Below are 15,305 nucleotides of genomic sequence, written 5' to 3'. Positions count from 1 at the left end.
CCGATCCATTATTCAAAAATTTATATTAACGATCTGCCTAATTCTACCGATTTTTAAAAATTATTTCCGATTATTTGTAAATCGGACACCAATTTATTTAATGTTCAATTCAAAAAAGTTATCAAATGGTGTAAAATAAGTTGACAGTTAAATATATTATATATTATATCCATTCCAAAAATTAAAATAATAATATCCAGATTACTTATGTTTTTGTACCAAATTAATGTTAGTAATTATCTTCATTATCTTGCTTTGTTATCTAGATGGTGTTAAGCATGATTAGTTTTATAACTATTCTTATCACTCTTTGTCAATGTATGAGTGTTTTGTTTGACAAAGTTGAAAGTACAGTAGGTCGGGGTGTGGGGCGGTGATAGTAGTATAAAATACAGTAAAACATTTATTGAAATTTACTTTTTCAAAGTAATTGTTAGGTAGGCCCGGATATAGTAAAATATCTGTATATCTTTTTGTTAATAATGGTTATACGTCAGTATAACAAAATAAAACAAGTCACCACACCGGTTTACCATATCAATATATCGTTTTTTTTGTAATGTGGCTTGTTGAGCTGTGTGCAGAATTTGTGCTTTAGAATAGATAATTATATAAAAATTGCTTTATTTTAGTTGCTTATTGTCAAAATGGCTAAACAACCAGCTTGTTTTTGCTGCAAACGGCAAATGTGAATAGAAATGTTGTAACAACCATTATGTCATTGTCAAAGATCGTCCACATTTTAGTTGGAATTACCCAAGTTCACAACAATATAAATGACTAGAATAATTAGTAGAAATAATTAATAATTTGCTCATAATCCGAAACGTGGACATTTTTGTCATTAATGTATTGTAAACATAGACCTAATTAAAAACTTTTATTGAATATTAGCATGGTAGACATTTTTATTTTATTAAATACTATACAACATTGTATTTGATCTTTGTATACGATTTCAATATGTTCGATATGTCGATGAGCCCTATAATCAACAACTTGCAGAGGTTTTATCGTCACTATCAGAAAATATGAACTTTAAATAAACATGCGTTCTAGACTACTTAACTTCAGAAAATGACGTTACAAAGTCTGTGTTTATATAAATCTATAATTTAATACAACCAATAAAATTATACCTAATATATCACGTTATGCAGTTTACTTTAAATGACATAGTACTTGTGAACTTCTGTAACTTCGAACTTGGTTAAGCCCTCTATTCTTATTGACAACAAAAGCCTATAGCAACAGTTCCACTCACGAACCAAGCAAGTCATTCAGGACCTCATTTACATGTCAATACAACCACGTTGCCCATAACAACAAACAAGCATGATATGACCGATCTGGATTTGTATAGACAAACATACACAATCAGTTAAGTGTATACTTCGAACCTGGTGTTGAAATTTAATCACATTTGCTAGAAACTTTAAGCGATCTTGTATTTGATTTTGTGAATTTTTAAGAAAGTAACAACTATGTCTCAGGCAGGCGTTGATAGCCGGCCAGGCACGCAAGCAAGTGGTAGAGTTGGTTTAAATCTACCAAAAATTCAGCACCCACTTTCTCGACTCGGAAACCCTGATAAACTGAATGTAAGAGGCCTATCTAGCAGGCAAGGAAGACCCACGACACAACCCAGGCTTTCGGATGAAATACCGTTTTTAGCACCGAGGCTTACGAAGAGTTCTCATGGAAATCGAGAAAGTGAGGATTTCAAACGTTCGTTTCCTAAAATCCCACGACCATTTTCACAAAGTTTGCCTGTTCACATGGAGGAAAGTGATAACGAAAACAAAACCAAGATTCCTATATTTGGTAAGTATGCAGTTAATAATATAGGCCTGCTATCATCATAATTAAATTATCGTCATTTTATATTATTTTATTGTTTTTAATACTTTAATGAGCATCTGTCATGTCGACATCCTCCGTCGGTGATTCCTCCTTTCCGCCGAGTCTTCTTAACATCATCATCAACGTCATCATCAATCATGTCATCATCATCCTCATCATAATCATTTTGGAAGCACACTCTTTTGATATGACAACTTTATAGGCCTACTTAATTGCTTACTATAGGCCATATATACTCGATTGATTGTCCATGTTCAACAACCTCTTTTAGATTAATTATATTTAAAATAATAATCATTAGTCACAAAAATACCTTCGGATCTGTTGGGATCTCATTTTCATACTAAAATGTTGTACATTGATTTTTAGAAAAATGTATAAATAATTTTTTTTTAATTGGAAAAAAACACGTGTCTATTGTCTGTTGTTCAAATTACGCTTGGATCGATCACTCCATAACAGAACAATTGTTATAATTTTGTAATTAATGGTCACCATCGTAAAGTATATGTATAGTTTTGATATTAATAAGGAAGAACGAAATTAAGAAACCAAATTCTTTTCAAACCATCCGTCAAAAAGGTTGTGTTACCCCAAGGACTGTTAGTACACATGATTAAGTGACTTATTGTAACAGGTTATGGCCATCTCTATGGTAACCGACTATACACTCCGCTCATAAAATCTCTCTTTAAATCAAGATGGAAGCGTATACATTGATTTTAACATCAATAACAAATCGCATTTTCGTATTACGACCTTCTTAAAATTGATTCTCAATAAAAAAAATAAAAAAAGGGGGGGGGGGGGCAATAGTTAGAAGATAATTCAGAATATAAAATAAGTACTTTCTACACAACAACTATCTAGATTAAATAATGAACATGTTATGTCAATTTAAAGAATTGAAATTATAATTGTTTGACATGTGAGTTGGTAAGACAAATCCCATATCCCAACCTAAGCCCCTATCACCTTGATTTAATGCATATTTTTTCTGTACAGGGTCAAGAGCTGATATGCTCAGTAGGGGTGAGAGCCGTGGAAGTACCGCATCCCGCTTACCAAGACCTGAAACAAAACTTAGGCTGGAAGTTGATGAGGTAAAAATAGCTAATATCCTAAAAATGCATTTCAGACAACTGACTATAGAAGATACATCGCAGAATTGTATATAATATAAATTTAAAGTTGTTGCACATAAACAGCTGATGCACTAGTTGATTATTTACGATGCATACAGAGACAAAAACTTAACCAATTTCATTAAAGACTTTTACGTTTACCTGATTCAATAACGAATTAAAGAGCTAATACGATTGTTATGAGTAAATAATAAAAGACTTTTCGATTTAGTTTCATGTTTCTTGTTTAATGTGTTCGGATAATTACACAACCAGCTATCCGTTTACAGCCACTTTGTTCCTATGACAACAGTCTATTTATGTTGTCTCATTAACAAATCAGATGTCCTTAATCTGTAAAATTCATTTGATGGATTTCAATGCTTAACGAATAAACATTAGATAATGTCTCAACACGTATAATATACTTGAAAAAAATGATTTTGATTATATTATATTTATCATTATTACAGTACCAGGCCTGGTTGGCCATAATTGATTTTAATATTAATACATTAAATAGACACATTTTTATTTATGCCTATCAATTTGTTGTTCAATACTGTTCATTACTTTGTTGCTCCTTTTTAAAAATCTTTTGGGCATAAATGCCTTTTAATTATACGTAATTGAGAGGATATGTTTTTCTGTATCTGTATTAACTTTTTATTACAAATGTAATTTTCAGTTGGAGATGATTTTACGAGAAAAGTTAAAGAAAAATTACTACGACATCAAAAAGTTATTCATTTCGAACGATCCCGAAGGCAGAGGTAACCTGGCGCGCGAGGCTCTTCATCGGGCGCTCACTGCATTCCTTGGCCGATTCCTTAGCACCAAGCATTTCAACCTGTTGCTGATTAGGTAAGTTACGTCATTCAAGGGCGTTACGTCATTCTATTAAAATTATGATCATATTAAATGTATTAAACGTAATGACGTCATAAACTGTAGTCTTGGGTTTGTGTGATGAAGATATTGACTGTGACGTATCACTAAAAAACCTTATTGTTCACAATTCACTCGTAATTTATTTACAACGATGGCCGATGTTACCAAAATGCATACATATGTCAATTCGATCTCATGTACCAGCACTGAACAACGGGAATCACGGCTTTATACTGTTATACATTACGTAATGTTATCAAACCTATACAAAATACATATTTTATATTCTTTATGTTTGTGTAATCATGTTTAGATTAAATCTTGGTGACAAGCAGGTGATTCGTCTAGAAGAGTTTCATGCATGTTTTAGAGAAACTGTCAACAACGATCTACCGTCTTGGCTCGATCCCATAAATCGACATAACCTGGATAAACTTACAATGACGTCGGCGCAAGTACACGCACAGCTGAAGGAAAAGGCTCGACAAAGGTAACATAAACATTATGACATTATCATGCAGAAAACATTATAAGAATTTGATATTAAGATATCTCTTCGTTTGTTTTTATCTAACCTTTCCCGCTTGTGTGTGGCACTGAAGACTACGAAAGGGCATGAGGCGTAACTAGCATCTGTACGTCTACACATTATTTCAGCGCGCGGGGTTGATGGTTGCACGTACGTATGCTTAGCGTGGTTCCCACTAGAACGCAACGCAATGACGTATTGACACAAAGTGCTGTATTGCGCAATCACAAGTGAGAACCGACGACGCAACATTGCTGCAAATATCGCAGGTTTGATTTCACGCAGGCGGGGGCAAACACAATTATTAGAAGGGCATTTTCTTCCGTTGCGTAGGTTGCGTTACGTTGCGTCGCTAGTGAGACCCAAGCTTTAGCTAGCTATTGATTGTAACGTATAACTTCGTACTGTAGTCGTCGTGTCGCCTTGTACAATCGAAAACACTTTTTTGGTCGTCATCGAATTTCTCATAATTAACCACTGCTAAATTTATAAAATTATTATATTTCTTCTTATCTTTCAGACTAGTTGATATTGCTGAGTTAATACCGCAGATAAATCCAGGCGGTAGTGGACGAATCTTAAAACCAGAATTTAGAAACGCTCTCAACAAATTGTTATTTTATATGGATGATGACGAATTCGAAAAGCTCTGGTCCAAGTACGCATACAATTTATTGTTCATTTCTATGATAACGATTGATTGATCATTGTTGGATTGTATAAACCTATCAATTGCTAGGCTCACCCATTATCACTTTTACTAAAGAACGACACGATTTTCTTTCCATGTGCGGAAAATATACAGTTTGTTGTTGTTCAAATATGTTCTGTATCCGATACCTTGAACTTTCATTTCACTTTCAACTGGTTAAACTTTCTAAAGACATGTTGATATAAGAGAATAAGACAATTAAATAAGACCTGTTGTCAATTAATAGACGCAATCGAGTAAGCGCAGCACGCAATTTCAAGGTACGGTTCACAACATTAATTGTGTGACGATATAGAGGGCGCCATGTAATCACCTTCTTGAAAATTCGACAAATTCTTCTAATCATTCTATTTACCACCTTTATTCACAGGTATGATGAAAATGGATGCGGTGTCATAAACGGCGTAAAACTAATGAACAAGTTAGGCATATCTTTTAGTTCTGGTGCAGAAAATGGACAAGCAACACGAAAACGTCCATTGGAAAGTCAATTAAGCCCACGAAGCGGTGATAGAACATCTCGTAAGTTACAGTCTATCGTTATAATAAATAATAATTATGTTGTAGATTTCGATATATACGATTGCTCAGGATAACAACATTTTATTTTTCATTCAGCACGAAGAACTCTAAAGAAGTCCGAGGTAGATCGAGCCAAATCTCTAGATGTCGAAAATTGGTTAAAGAACAAATTCAGAGAGGGATTTAAGAAGATGAAAAAGGAATTTAGTAATCTCGACCCACAGGGAACTGGAGAGGTAACGTGTTACGTGTTTAGGCATTGTTAATGATCAATAGGTACAGTAACCGATAATCAATGGTTCTAATGTAGATTTATATTCTGATACGTCTTAATTTTATAGATTGACCGAATGGATTTTCAGAGAATTCTCGCAAAGTTTGAATTAAAGTTGGACAATAAGCAACTAAACGACTTTTTGGCACGGTGCTCTATTACCAGTAGAAAAGACGGTAAAGTGTCATACAGAGAGTTTCTTCAGCGATTTCAGGACAGGAGCGAAGAAGGAATTCCACACAAGATTTTGGCAAATCCTAAGCATAGGTAGGGCATACTTTATATGTGCAGTGATTGCAAATGGTTGACCGCGTGTCACACATACACAATTCGTGTAATGATATCTAAAAACGTTATCTTCTTATTGCAAAGCAAAGGTTCAATATAGCAAAAACATCTGTAGAGCGATCCTATTTTGATATGTATGGCAGTGGCATGATATTTCTATAGAATAAAAATCGAACAGAAAACCATGAATTTATTTATTCCAGTATGATACCAAAGTTTGGAAACACTTTACTAAATTCTAAAAACATTTTTATTGATTAAATAGATACAACAAAAGCGAACGAAGTGGTAGCCCTGGTGCTTGCACAACAATAACTGCCGTAGAGACCAAATTGATGTCAATGTTCCAAGCGGAATTCTTATCATTACTCGGAACCTTTCAGTAAGTATTTGTTGTATACAACGTTCAATACTATAAACCAGGGAAAAGCAAAATGTAGTTTCCTATTTGATTATTTGGGAAGTTACACCTGCCAATGGCGCCAAATTTTAGTTCGATGTAATATCGTTGTTTAATTGATACCTCTCATATTCTTTATTTAACAAAAATGTTGATGTTATTCTTTTAGCAAAATTGACAAAATGCACACAGACGTGTTGTCGCAGGAGGAGTTTAGAGCTGCGATTGAAAGCCGCTTTGGTATCGACATGTCTGATGACGAGTACGCTACTCTTGTTGATAATTTACTGCTTGATGACGAAGGAAACGTAAAATACCCACAATTCATGGCCCAATTTGACACCAGGTAATATTAATTATTAATATTTTAGGGGCCAACATTCCTACACGTAAGTTACTGTTCGCGTGACGGTTCTGGATCCAACGTTCGTAACATTCAGAGAGGTGCGATTCATTTTAAATGGCATTCGAGGTCTACAATGTAGGCATAGATAACTTTCAGACACATACAAATTATAACATACCGGTACTGTTATTTTCTTAGAAACATCGGTGCTCCGAGTTTGTTTGACACAAAGTCCGAGTACTACCGAGAAGAACCAGAAGAGCTAATGGAGACAGAAGAACCCGAAGAATACAGCAAACCTATGGACTTTAGAGAGTTCAAGAAGGGTCGATCAAACGAACAGGTAATATATTGATCTATTAGTTGTGACGTGTCTACAAAAAAACTCACGGTGTACTCTTTTATCTATACTAATCCTTGTTGAATGGTACGTGAATTTAGTAGATTGTATACAGCGTCTACTACATTTGACATGCTATAGATTTGATTTCATTCTGGGGTGTAATTAGACTTACGATGTTTGTCTGAAATACAAGCTCAAGTAGTATACGTATAAAACGCCATATGTGCCAAAATATTTATCTTTTTACTAATATTAAGTGTGGAACTCAGACTAGGGTGTAATGTAATCGGACATTCCTGAGCTATGATTGCCCATTTTGCTTTCGTAGTGCAGAACATCGAAATGGGAAAAGTAAATATAAATACGCATGCACACAAACAAACATATCGTTATTGATCTATTTTATTACTTTGTGTCGTAAATAGCTCTCTTTAATGCTGAAGAAATTAGTAAGAGAACGTTATCATGACGTAGAAGCTGCCTTTAACGAGCTCGACGAATCAAACACAAAGAAACTGACACAATCGACGATGTACTATATGTTAAAAAAGTAAGTGGTAGATTCTAAATTCAAGATAAAACATTCCTCTCCCAAGACTATAGATAATTATGATTCCGGACATTTAATTAAAGACGATACTCCGTACTTGTAACACTAAATATACGAAATACAGTCTCCCGTAATAGAAGTTACAGAATACTATAAGGTATATCTGAAACGTTTTTAAACTGATTTATGTTTCATTAAAAGCGACCTAAATAAATGATTTGTTTACTTTGTAGACTTGGAGTGAAGCCAGAGGTAACAAGAGGAGAAATCAGTAGACTTTGGGATACGTTTATCACTACTCAAAATCGTATGCTCGACTTTCAGCAATTTGTTCGTCATTTTGTATACAATCCCCAGGAAGCCGCATTCCCAAATGCAAAGATCGTGCCACCGAAAAGAGGTGACGCCGATTTTCTGATCCGTTCGCGTAAGTTGAACTGTGCAGGCGACATGTTAGAAGACAACTTAAGATCAAAGGTTGATTACATGTGGAACGATCTTAGAACAGAATTTCTGAATTTGGACAAGTTTGGCACCGGTTACATAACAAGAGAGGAGTTCAGAGACGTTTTGCAAGAACTCTGTATTCAGCTCAACCATCTCGAGTTGGATATTCTTTGCAAGAAGTTTGATATAAATAGAGATGGCAGGTAAGATATCATTTTACGTAGTATTCAACTGAAGATCTTATTGTAGGTTCACGGCCCACCTTAGAACAATGTATTTTGTCTTTAACCATTGTTCATTACATTTTATGGTTGCTCCAGAAACAATAGTAGGTCTACAGTACATATTTTCTTTTCATGGATTTGTTTTTCGTACATTCTATAGTACCCCATTTAGCGAATGAGACACGAACCCCGACTATACTACACGATTTAGAACTCGTATGTTATCATACGAGAAAGGTTGCACGAAATGCTTGGGAATAATACATCGTCCTTCTTCAATGTTTAAATGATACACATTACATTATCATTAACTATTTCTTTCCAGAGTTTCATACATTGAATTTCTAAAACCATTTGCTCTTCGAAAACAAACTCATCGATATGGTAACAACATGCTAGATGTTCTGACGCATCCTCAATCCGAGGTACCGATTGCTCCTATCGTCAATGAACCGCACAAGGGACTAACTGGAATAACGGCCAAATTGCGACAAAAGGTAGACATCATCACATTTTATTATCATCTGATTATGCTGGTTGGGTAGCCGAGTGGTTAGGACACTTGACTGTCATACAGAGACCCGGGTTGAATTCCCGACAACTCCCAGTCCACTCATCTGTAAACGAGTACCTGGTAGAGAATACTAGGGAGAAAAATGCGACGTGGCAAGGAACTGGCCATCCTACCACATAATGCCGAGGCTTAGTACAATGAGCTCCTAACAGCTCTTTCCCCTACGTTAAGAATGAACACGGATTTATTACCTTTACCTATGCTGTATTGATTTACGTGTCTTTTTTCACAACCTGAAAATGCGTATTTATGGACGACTTTGACTCAATACCACTGCAAATATACCTAGTGGTATCGTCTGTTTATTGTCCCTAGACATGATACCGTACGATAATTGGGTGCAGCATATCATCCTCACCAAACGTTAGGTTCATGTGTTTATCTATTTAATTAGTCTAAAAAAGTTTATGTTTAAAAAAAGTTTATAATTATGTTTTCTTGAACAGTAGTGTGTGTAAATACCAAAGTCATGGTTTCATTATATTTTTAGAAAGTATGCCTATTATTCGGAAAACCTAACTTGTTTCTATCTTTTTTTCAGTTGGTGGGAGATTGGCGGAATTTACGTCGAGCGTTCAAAAAACTTGACAAAGGCAACACAGGGTATCTGACCATACCAGAATTCAGAAATACACTAAAACTTTGTAATATTGTATTGAACGAAGAAGAGGTCTATCACGTCATGTCCGACTTTGACGAAAATATGGATGGGAAGATTAATTACCATCGGTTTATTAGCGAGACATTCCGATCAGATATGAGCAGATGATTTTCGTGGGAAGCGTTATTGATTAATCTAAAACTTGGTTCTCACTAGCGACGCAACGTAACGCAATCTACGCAACGTAAGAAAATGCCCTTCCAATAATTGTGTTTGCCCTCGCCTGCGTGAAATCAAATTTGCGATTTTTGCAGCAATGTTGCATCGTCGGTTCCCACTTGTGATTACGCAATACAGCACTTTGCGTCAATAAGTCGTTGCGTTACGTTGCGTTGCTAGTGAGAACCACGCTTCAATTACCTTACCGAATTAATCTAATGTTTATATGAACTACATCTATTTATATTGAATATGATTATTTTGCGTTGCATTTCATTCGGCGGGTTTGAATGGTAGGCTATAGATTTTTAATTATAATTTGAAAAAATTACCAAAGAAATGAGGGTCTTCTGTCCTAAAAGGGTGTAATACTGTACTGCCTTTAATTGAATATTCTATTTATAAAATAAGGATATAAATAACTCATTTGTTGTATGTATGTTACAATTGAGTAGAGAAATCCTAATACTTTAATAGGTTTTCCAAGTGAAGCCAATAACTGTCATGATATTGAAAACTATTGTATAGTTACTGTAGGTAAGTATTCTAAAAAGATCGATTGAAAGCATTATAATAACAGCAATATTTCATAAAACTTGTAAATAATTATTGAAATTGCTTGTTTAAAGCCCACTTCAGTACCGTAACTTTTTAAAATGTAATAAGTAACACTACTTTGACTAAACTGTTATTTTTCAAGATATTTATTATTTTAGAATTGTACTGGGATACAATTATTGGTTTTTGTAACCCGGTAATCATCATCACCATCATAAACATCGTCATATCTTTATTTTTGCATCAATCATTTTAATAAAGACCTATAAAATACATGATGATTTTAATTAACCTCTTATTCATCAACGGAAGGGTAGTATTTTTGGAGAAATATGCCTACTTTAATTTAATAACTCTTATAGAGATCCATTATAAACAATACTTTGAAGTGAAATGTATGTATTATAATTGTAACATTTTATATGTATGCGTTTTCTTTATCAATAAATCTATATACATATATCATAATTGTGTGGTCATACCATCCTTTAACAGCATGAGAATCTTATACCCGGCGGTAAACAAATTACACCGAAAATTGACTGGGTATACAAACACTTGCCCTCTTCTCCCCAGTTTTATGCGATATAATAAGACCACCACTTGATATCACATGATCAGTAATGTTACAAACAAAGAGTCTTGTTTTTTCCGGAATTCTTGCATTCGATGACTTTTAGGGCTATATTATTAAGTCGAAATGTTGCAGTGAAGATCGCTGTATAGGCTTCACTATTATATATACAGTAAGACTAGTTCCGCGCACTTTAATCAATGACCGACAGAATAATATAACAAAGGAACATATATAATGGTTTTAATTCTGAAACTTATAATGTCATCATTGAATATTGTCTCAACCCATATGTTACAGGAGGACACCGGGATGGACGGTGCTGAAAACAAAAACAAAATCAAACGTTTGTAGAGTAATCAATTAAGCATGAAAATGACAATGGACACGCTTTAAGCGCCCACTGTATTTAACACTTCACGTGTGAGAGAACGTCGGCACGTGAGGCCACGCGTGCGTACTAGATGACATCCCGTTTAATCATTACTTACACTTCAATGGCGACCAATCATTGACGTCCGTTAACATTATAATATACTCTCAGTTGTTAAGCAAGTATCTAACTATGACGAGTTAGCAGCAAAGCTTGATAGATAATTGGTTGGATATAAATGATCGTTGAATCTCACTTTAATGGTTTATCACGGCTTTAATTAAATGATTGAATAAATAACCTTGGAAACACAAACTGAATGGATAAGGGGCGGGTGTATTCAAGTGGCCATATGGAGTCAGAAACGGACAATACTATTTTAGCCTATTATTAGAAACGTAACGGATGGTTTAGTCTTAATTCTCATTATGTATTCTTATAATTAAATGATATTGTTTCTTTTATGAGTATATTATACTATTGAAACAACAAAATATTTTCTTGTTGTATGTAGTGCTACCAAATTCATAATAGTTAAGGCCTATTGGGTAGTCTGAAGGGCAAATTCATAATGGAGTGCAGGCGATTGATACAATTTAGCCCAATGAAACAGAATTTACAGCAGAGGCGGACCTCTGGTATCAAAACGATAATCTAAGATTAAATTATTTATAATCGTCAATGGTTAAGTATTTGTTCGTAATAATGATACCAGTTTCTATTTATTAACATTTAGTACTGTACTGTAATACTGTTTATCAGAATTATACACGGCCCGTTAGAAATGTGCCTTTTTGATTTATAAAACATCGTATAGCATTAAACCATGGAGGAAAAATATATATTTCCTCCATGATTACTAAAAAAAATAAATGTATATGATTCATTCATTATATCGATCCACACGATGATATTATATAAAAATGTGCAAAACGCAACCACGCGTGAGTTTTCAAGCTGGTTGTGGACGGCTTGCAACATCCTCGACTAAACAATAGAACTAATAAAGCGAAACCACGAACCCGTGCACAGAACAGTAGAGCACAACGACGGAATGTCGTGAGAAAGAGGATCCATCGGGCGAAAATTAACACTTGTCACCGCTAATAACTGATGCTGAATTCAATATTACGACAGACGATGCAGCAACGTTTATCAATCAAAGACGATCAGAGAAAGAGAGCGGTCCACTACAACGAGGCAACCACAGGAGATAGAGACCAGGCCTAATACTTGGATACTTATTAGTTTTTATCATCTATATCATTACTTTTAATATGATTAGCAGGAAGCGTGAACGTTCAGTAAGTATTATTAGTCTTATATATTTTATTTTAGATTATTATTTTTATATTAAAATGAACAATGTAGCTGGGTATATCAATTTTGTTCTTACCAGTGTAAGGAGCATTCGCAGTGGATGTGCAGAAAAGTAGGTGGAATGCGAAGCCAAAGTTGTACTTCTGACGAAATCAAATACAGTCCATAACCTATTTAATTCAATAATTAATAATAAATTGAAAAAAATTAAATTAAACTAACTTGTTCAAGAAGTTAGAAGGCATGCATTTAACACCAAAATTGTAATATCTCTTTTTTTTTTTTATTGCAGGAACAAACTTCACATAAGGTGATAGAAAAGCGACGTCGGGATCGAATTAATAGTTGCTTAGCTGAACTCAGTCAGGCCGTCCCGTCTATCTTTGCTAAACAGGTACGTAAGTTTTGTAAGACTAATATTATGGTTTCATTATTAGGCTATAACCAAACAGTTTCACAAGGCGCTATTAGTGATATATCAATAGGACCAACCAAGGTGCTTTAAACAGTCCTGGCTTTGTTTGTATCAAACCTGTTAGTGGCGGTAATTATCGCTGTTGGTTTCTATTGAATAAAATAAAATAAATAAAATGTAGTAGAGTATGCTAGACACGCTTTCTTAAACATCAATTAAACTACTTTTTAGCAATCAAATAATAACATTATAAATCGTAACTATATTCAATTTATGTAGACATCTGGTAAACTGGAAAAAGCCGAAATACTTGAGATGACGGTCAAATATCTACGTGTTTTACAGCGTTGTGGAATAGCTGGTCGATTCGAAACAGGTAGGCCTACATTATTGTAGTACACTATAGGCCTAAGTGTTATTTTATTGAAGTTAGGCCTAATTTGTAGAAAAAAAATTTTAAATTCATAAGTTGCTTTCATAATAAGTGTGTTACATCTACTACTCGAATAATGGTTTATTTTTCATTTTAGGGTCGGAAACCAAATTTAGCAAGCATGATGAGATGCCCAATAACCAATATAACGCAGGCTTCAGTGATTGCCTAAAAGAGGTAATTCGTTATCTAACAGAAGTTGAAGGTATAACCCCGTCAGACGAGAAATATCAAAAGATCGTACATTTTTTACTTACCAGACAAGAAACAGCAACAGTGAGTCCAAATGAAGATTACTATAGAAAGTTCACCAATTATTCGAACGCAAAACCACCGAAAACGTTACACGTAACGCAACCCTCCTCTTCGATGATGGCATATCCGTTGTTCTTCGATTCAAGGTACACCAGCGAAGTGTCACCACAACATCCCCAATGTAAATGCCCAATAGAGATCAGAGCACCACCTGAGTTAATCATACCAGAAGATACCATCATTCACGAACCGACTCCGCTAGTTACTGAACTACCACCACTACGTGCAACTCCAACGCTTTGGCGTCCATTCCCCGTCAACGCACACGCAATACGTCACGTACAGAGACAACTATTCCAACCACATCCAATGTATTTACTTGGTAATAAAACAAAAACAAACGAATTATCACCCTCTTGTAAACCGATGTGAAAAAACCGGAATTCGACAACATATCGAACTTTCAAAACTGTACCATGTAGAATTAATCTATAGTATTTTCTTTATGGCTAAACTACGTGTCCGTAATTAAGCACGGCAAACGTTGTTTAATGACGTCTCTGCAGTAGGCCCTAAATTTGACGTCTGTGCGTCGCGCTCGGGACGCCACAAACGTGTCAACCTAGTGGTTGCATGCGAAACCAAGCGTTACTATATTCAAGAGAAACGCCTTGTAACAACGTAATATCTACATAATGTAACTGAACATCCCCCACCTATTTTTAAATTGCCAGGGTAGTAAGTAAGCAGTAACGAAGCAAAACGATAACATACCTGGTATATTGTTATTGTATATTTTGCTTAAACTAGAATAGTGACGTAATACCACAAAAAAGTGTTACATTCATAGAGTTGTTGCGATAAATCTGATAGATATTAGATAGGCCGCCTAGATATTTATTATTATTATACAACATATATTTAAACAAATCCTTGATGGATGTTCTATATATAATTCGAGTAGATTTTTCTATTAATACGACGAGCTGTATTTAGCAATATAATTTGTTTTCTCTAATATTTTAATACAAAATTTGACAAGTGACATTGATATAAAGTTTGCGGTACACTACGTATATTAGTTCTGAAAAGAACTGTTGAGTTTCTCGACGTTTCGATCAATATGCTTTGATCGTCACTCTGTTATATTAGACAACAAAAATTCTTTAGACTCATCCTCATTGATATTTTATATCAACATTAGATTTCGCCATGCAAACCTTCAAACAATAAGTGACATTATTGTCAACAAAATATATATTCATGATAGGCCTACTGTATTGTAATGGTTAAACATCGCTGCGGCGGTACTTTTCGAGGTTCATTGCGGCGTGCTTATTCGACGCTTACTTATTTGAATAAGTTATAGGAAAAGTGTATCTAGTATATTGGTGGAGAGTTCTAATTTTTAGATGAAGATTAATTAAAACTTTAGATTAATTAAAACGTAAAATTAACTAAGTAATAGGC

At 34.6% G+C, this 15,305-nt stretch overlaps 2 protein-coding genes across 2 annotated transcripts; both read left to right on the top strand.

Moving 5' to 3' along the window:
- The first annotated feature begins 1,394 nt into the window (after positions 1 to 1,394).
- LOC144844292 (EF-hand calcium-binding domain-containing protein 6-like) lies at positions 1,395 to 10,933 on the top strand. The gene is made up of 15 exons (XM_078701133.1): positions 1,395 to 1,824; positions 2,869 to 2,966; positions 3,676 to 3,851; positions 4,192 to 4,368; positions 4,928 to 5,065; positions 5,490 to 5,641; positions 5,738 to 5,877; positions 5,983 to 6,182; positions 6,469 to 6,585; positions 6,773 to 6,949; positions 7,148 to 7,292; positions 7,718 to 7,842; positions 8,076 to 8,492; positions 8,839 to 9,010; positions 9,629 to 10,933. The coding sequence occupies exons 1-15, from the start codon at positions 1,485 to 1,487 to the stop codon at positions 9,854 to 9,856; spliced, it is 2,802 nt and encodes a 933-aa protein (XP_078557259.1). The 5' UTR covers positions 1,395 to 1,484; the 3' UTR covers positions 9,857 to 10,933.
- A 1,523-nt stretch (positions 10,934 to 12,456) lies between these two features.
- LOC144845253 (hairy and enhancer of split-related protein helt-like) lies at positions 12,457 to 14,645 on the top strand. Its single transcript, XM_078702441.1, has 4 exons — positions 12,457 to 12,716; positions 13,025 to 13,126; positions 13,427 to 13,523; positions 13,678 to 14,645. Exons 1-4 carry the CDS (start codon positions 12,690 to 12,692, stop codon positions 14,265 to 14,267), a joined length of 816 nt encoding a protein of 271 aa, XP_078558567.1. The 5' UTR covers positions 12,457 to 12,689; the 3' UTR covers positions 14,268 to 14,645.
- Positions 14,646 to 15,305: the final 660 nt, after the last annotated feature.

The sequence above is a fragment of the Antedon bifida genome, chromosome 6 (genome assembly GCF_963402885.1).
Source record: "Antedon bifida chromosome 6, ecAntBifi1.1, whole genome shotgun sequence".
Lineage (NCBI taxonomy): Eukaryota > Metazoa > Echinodermata > Crinoidea > Comatulida > Antedonidae > Antedon > Antedon bifida.
The sequence above is the reverse complement of the archived record's forward strand: the minus strand, read 5'-3'. Positions and strand labels throughout refer to the sequence as shown.

Excerpts from the sequence above, each read along its gene's own strand:
- LOC144844292 (XM_078701133.1), top strand. The coding sequence starts at position 1,485 with ATGTCTCAGGCAGGCGTTGATAGCCGGCCAGGCACGCAAGCAAGTGGT. Across the intron at positions 1,825-2,868 it reads AACCAAGATTCCTATATTTG|GGTCAAGAGCTGATATGCTC; the intron begins GTAAGTATGCAG and ends TTTTCTGTACAG. Across the intron at positions 6,183-6,468 it reads TTGGCAAATCCTAAGCATAG|ATACAACAAAAGCGAACGAA; the intron begins GTAGGGCATACT and ends TTGATTAAATAG.
- LOC144845253 (XM_078702441.1), top strand. The coding sequence starts at position 12,690 with ATGATTAGCAGGAAGCGTGAACGTTCA. Across the intron at positions 12,717-13,024 it reads GCAGGAAGCGTGAACGTTCA|GAACAAACTTCACATAAGGT; the intron begins GTAAGTATTATT and ends TTTTTATTGCAG. Across the intron at positions 13,127-13,426 it reads CGTCTATCTTTGCTAAACAG|ACATCTGGTAAACTGGAAAA; the intron begins GTACGTAAGTTT and ends CAATTTATGTAG.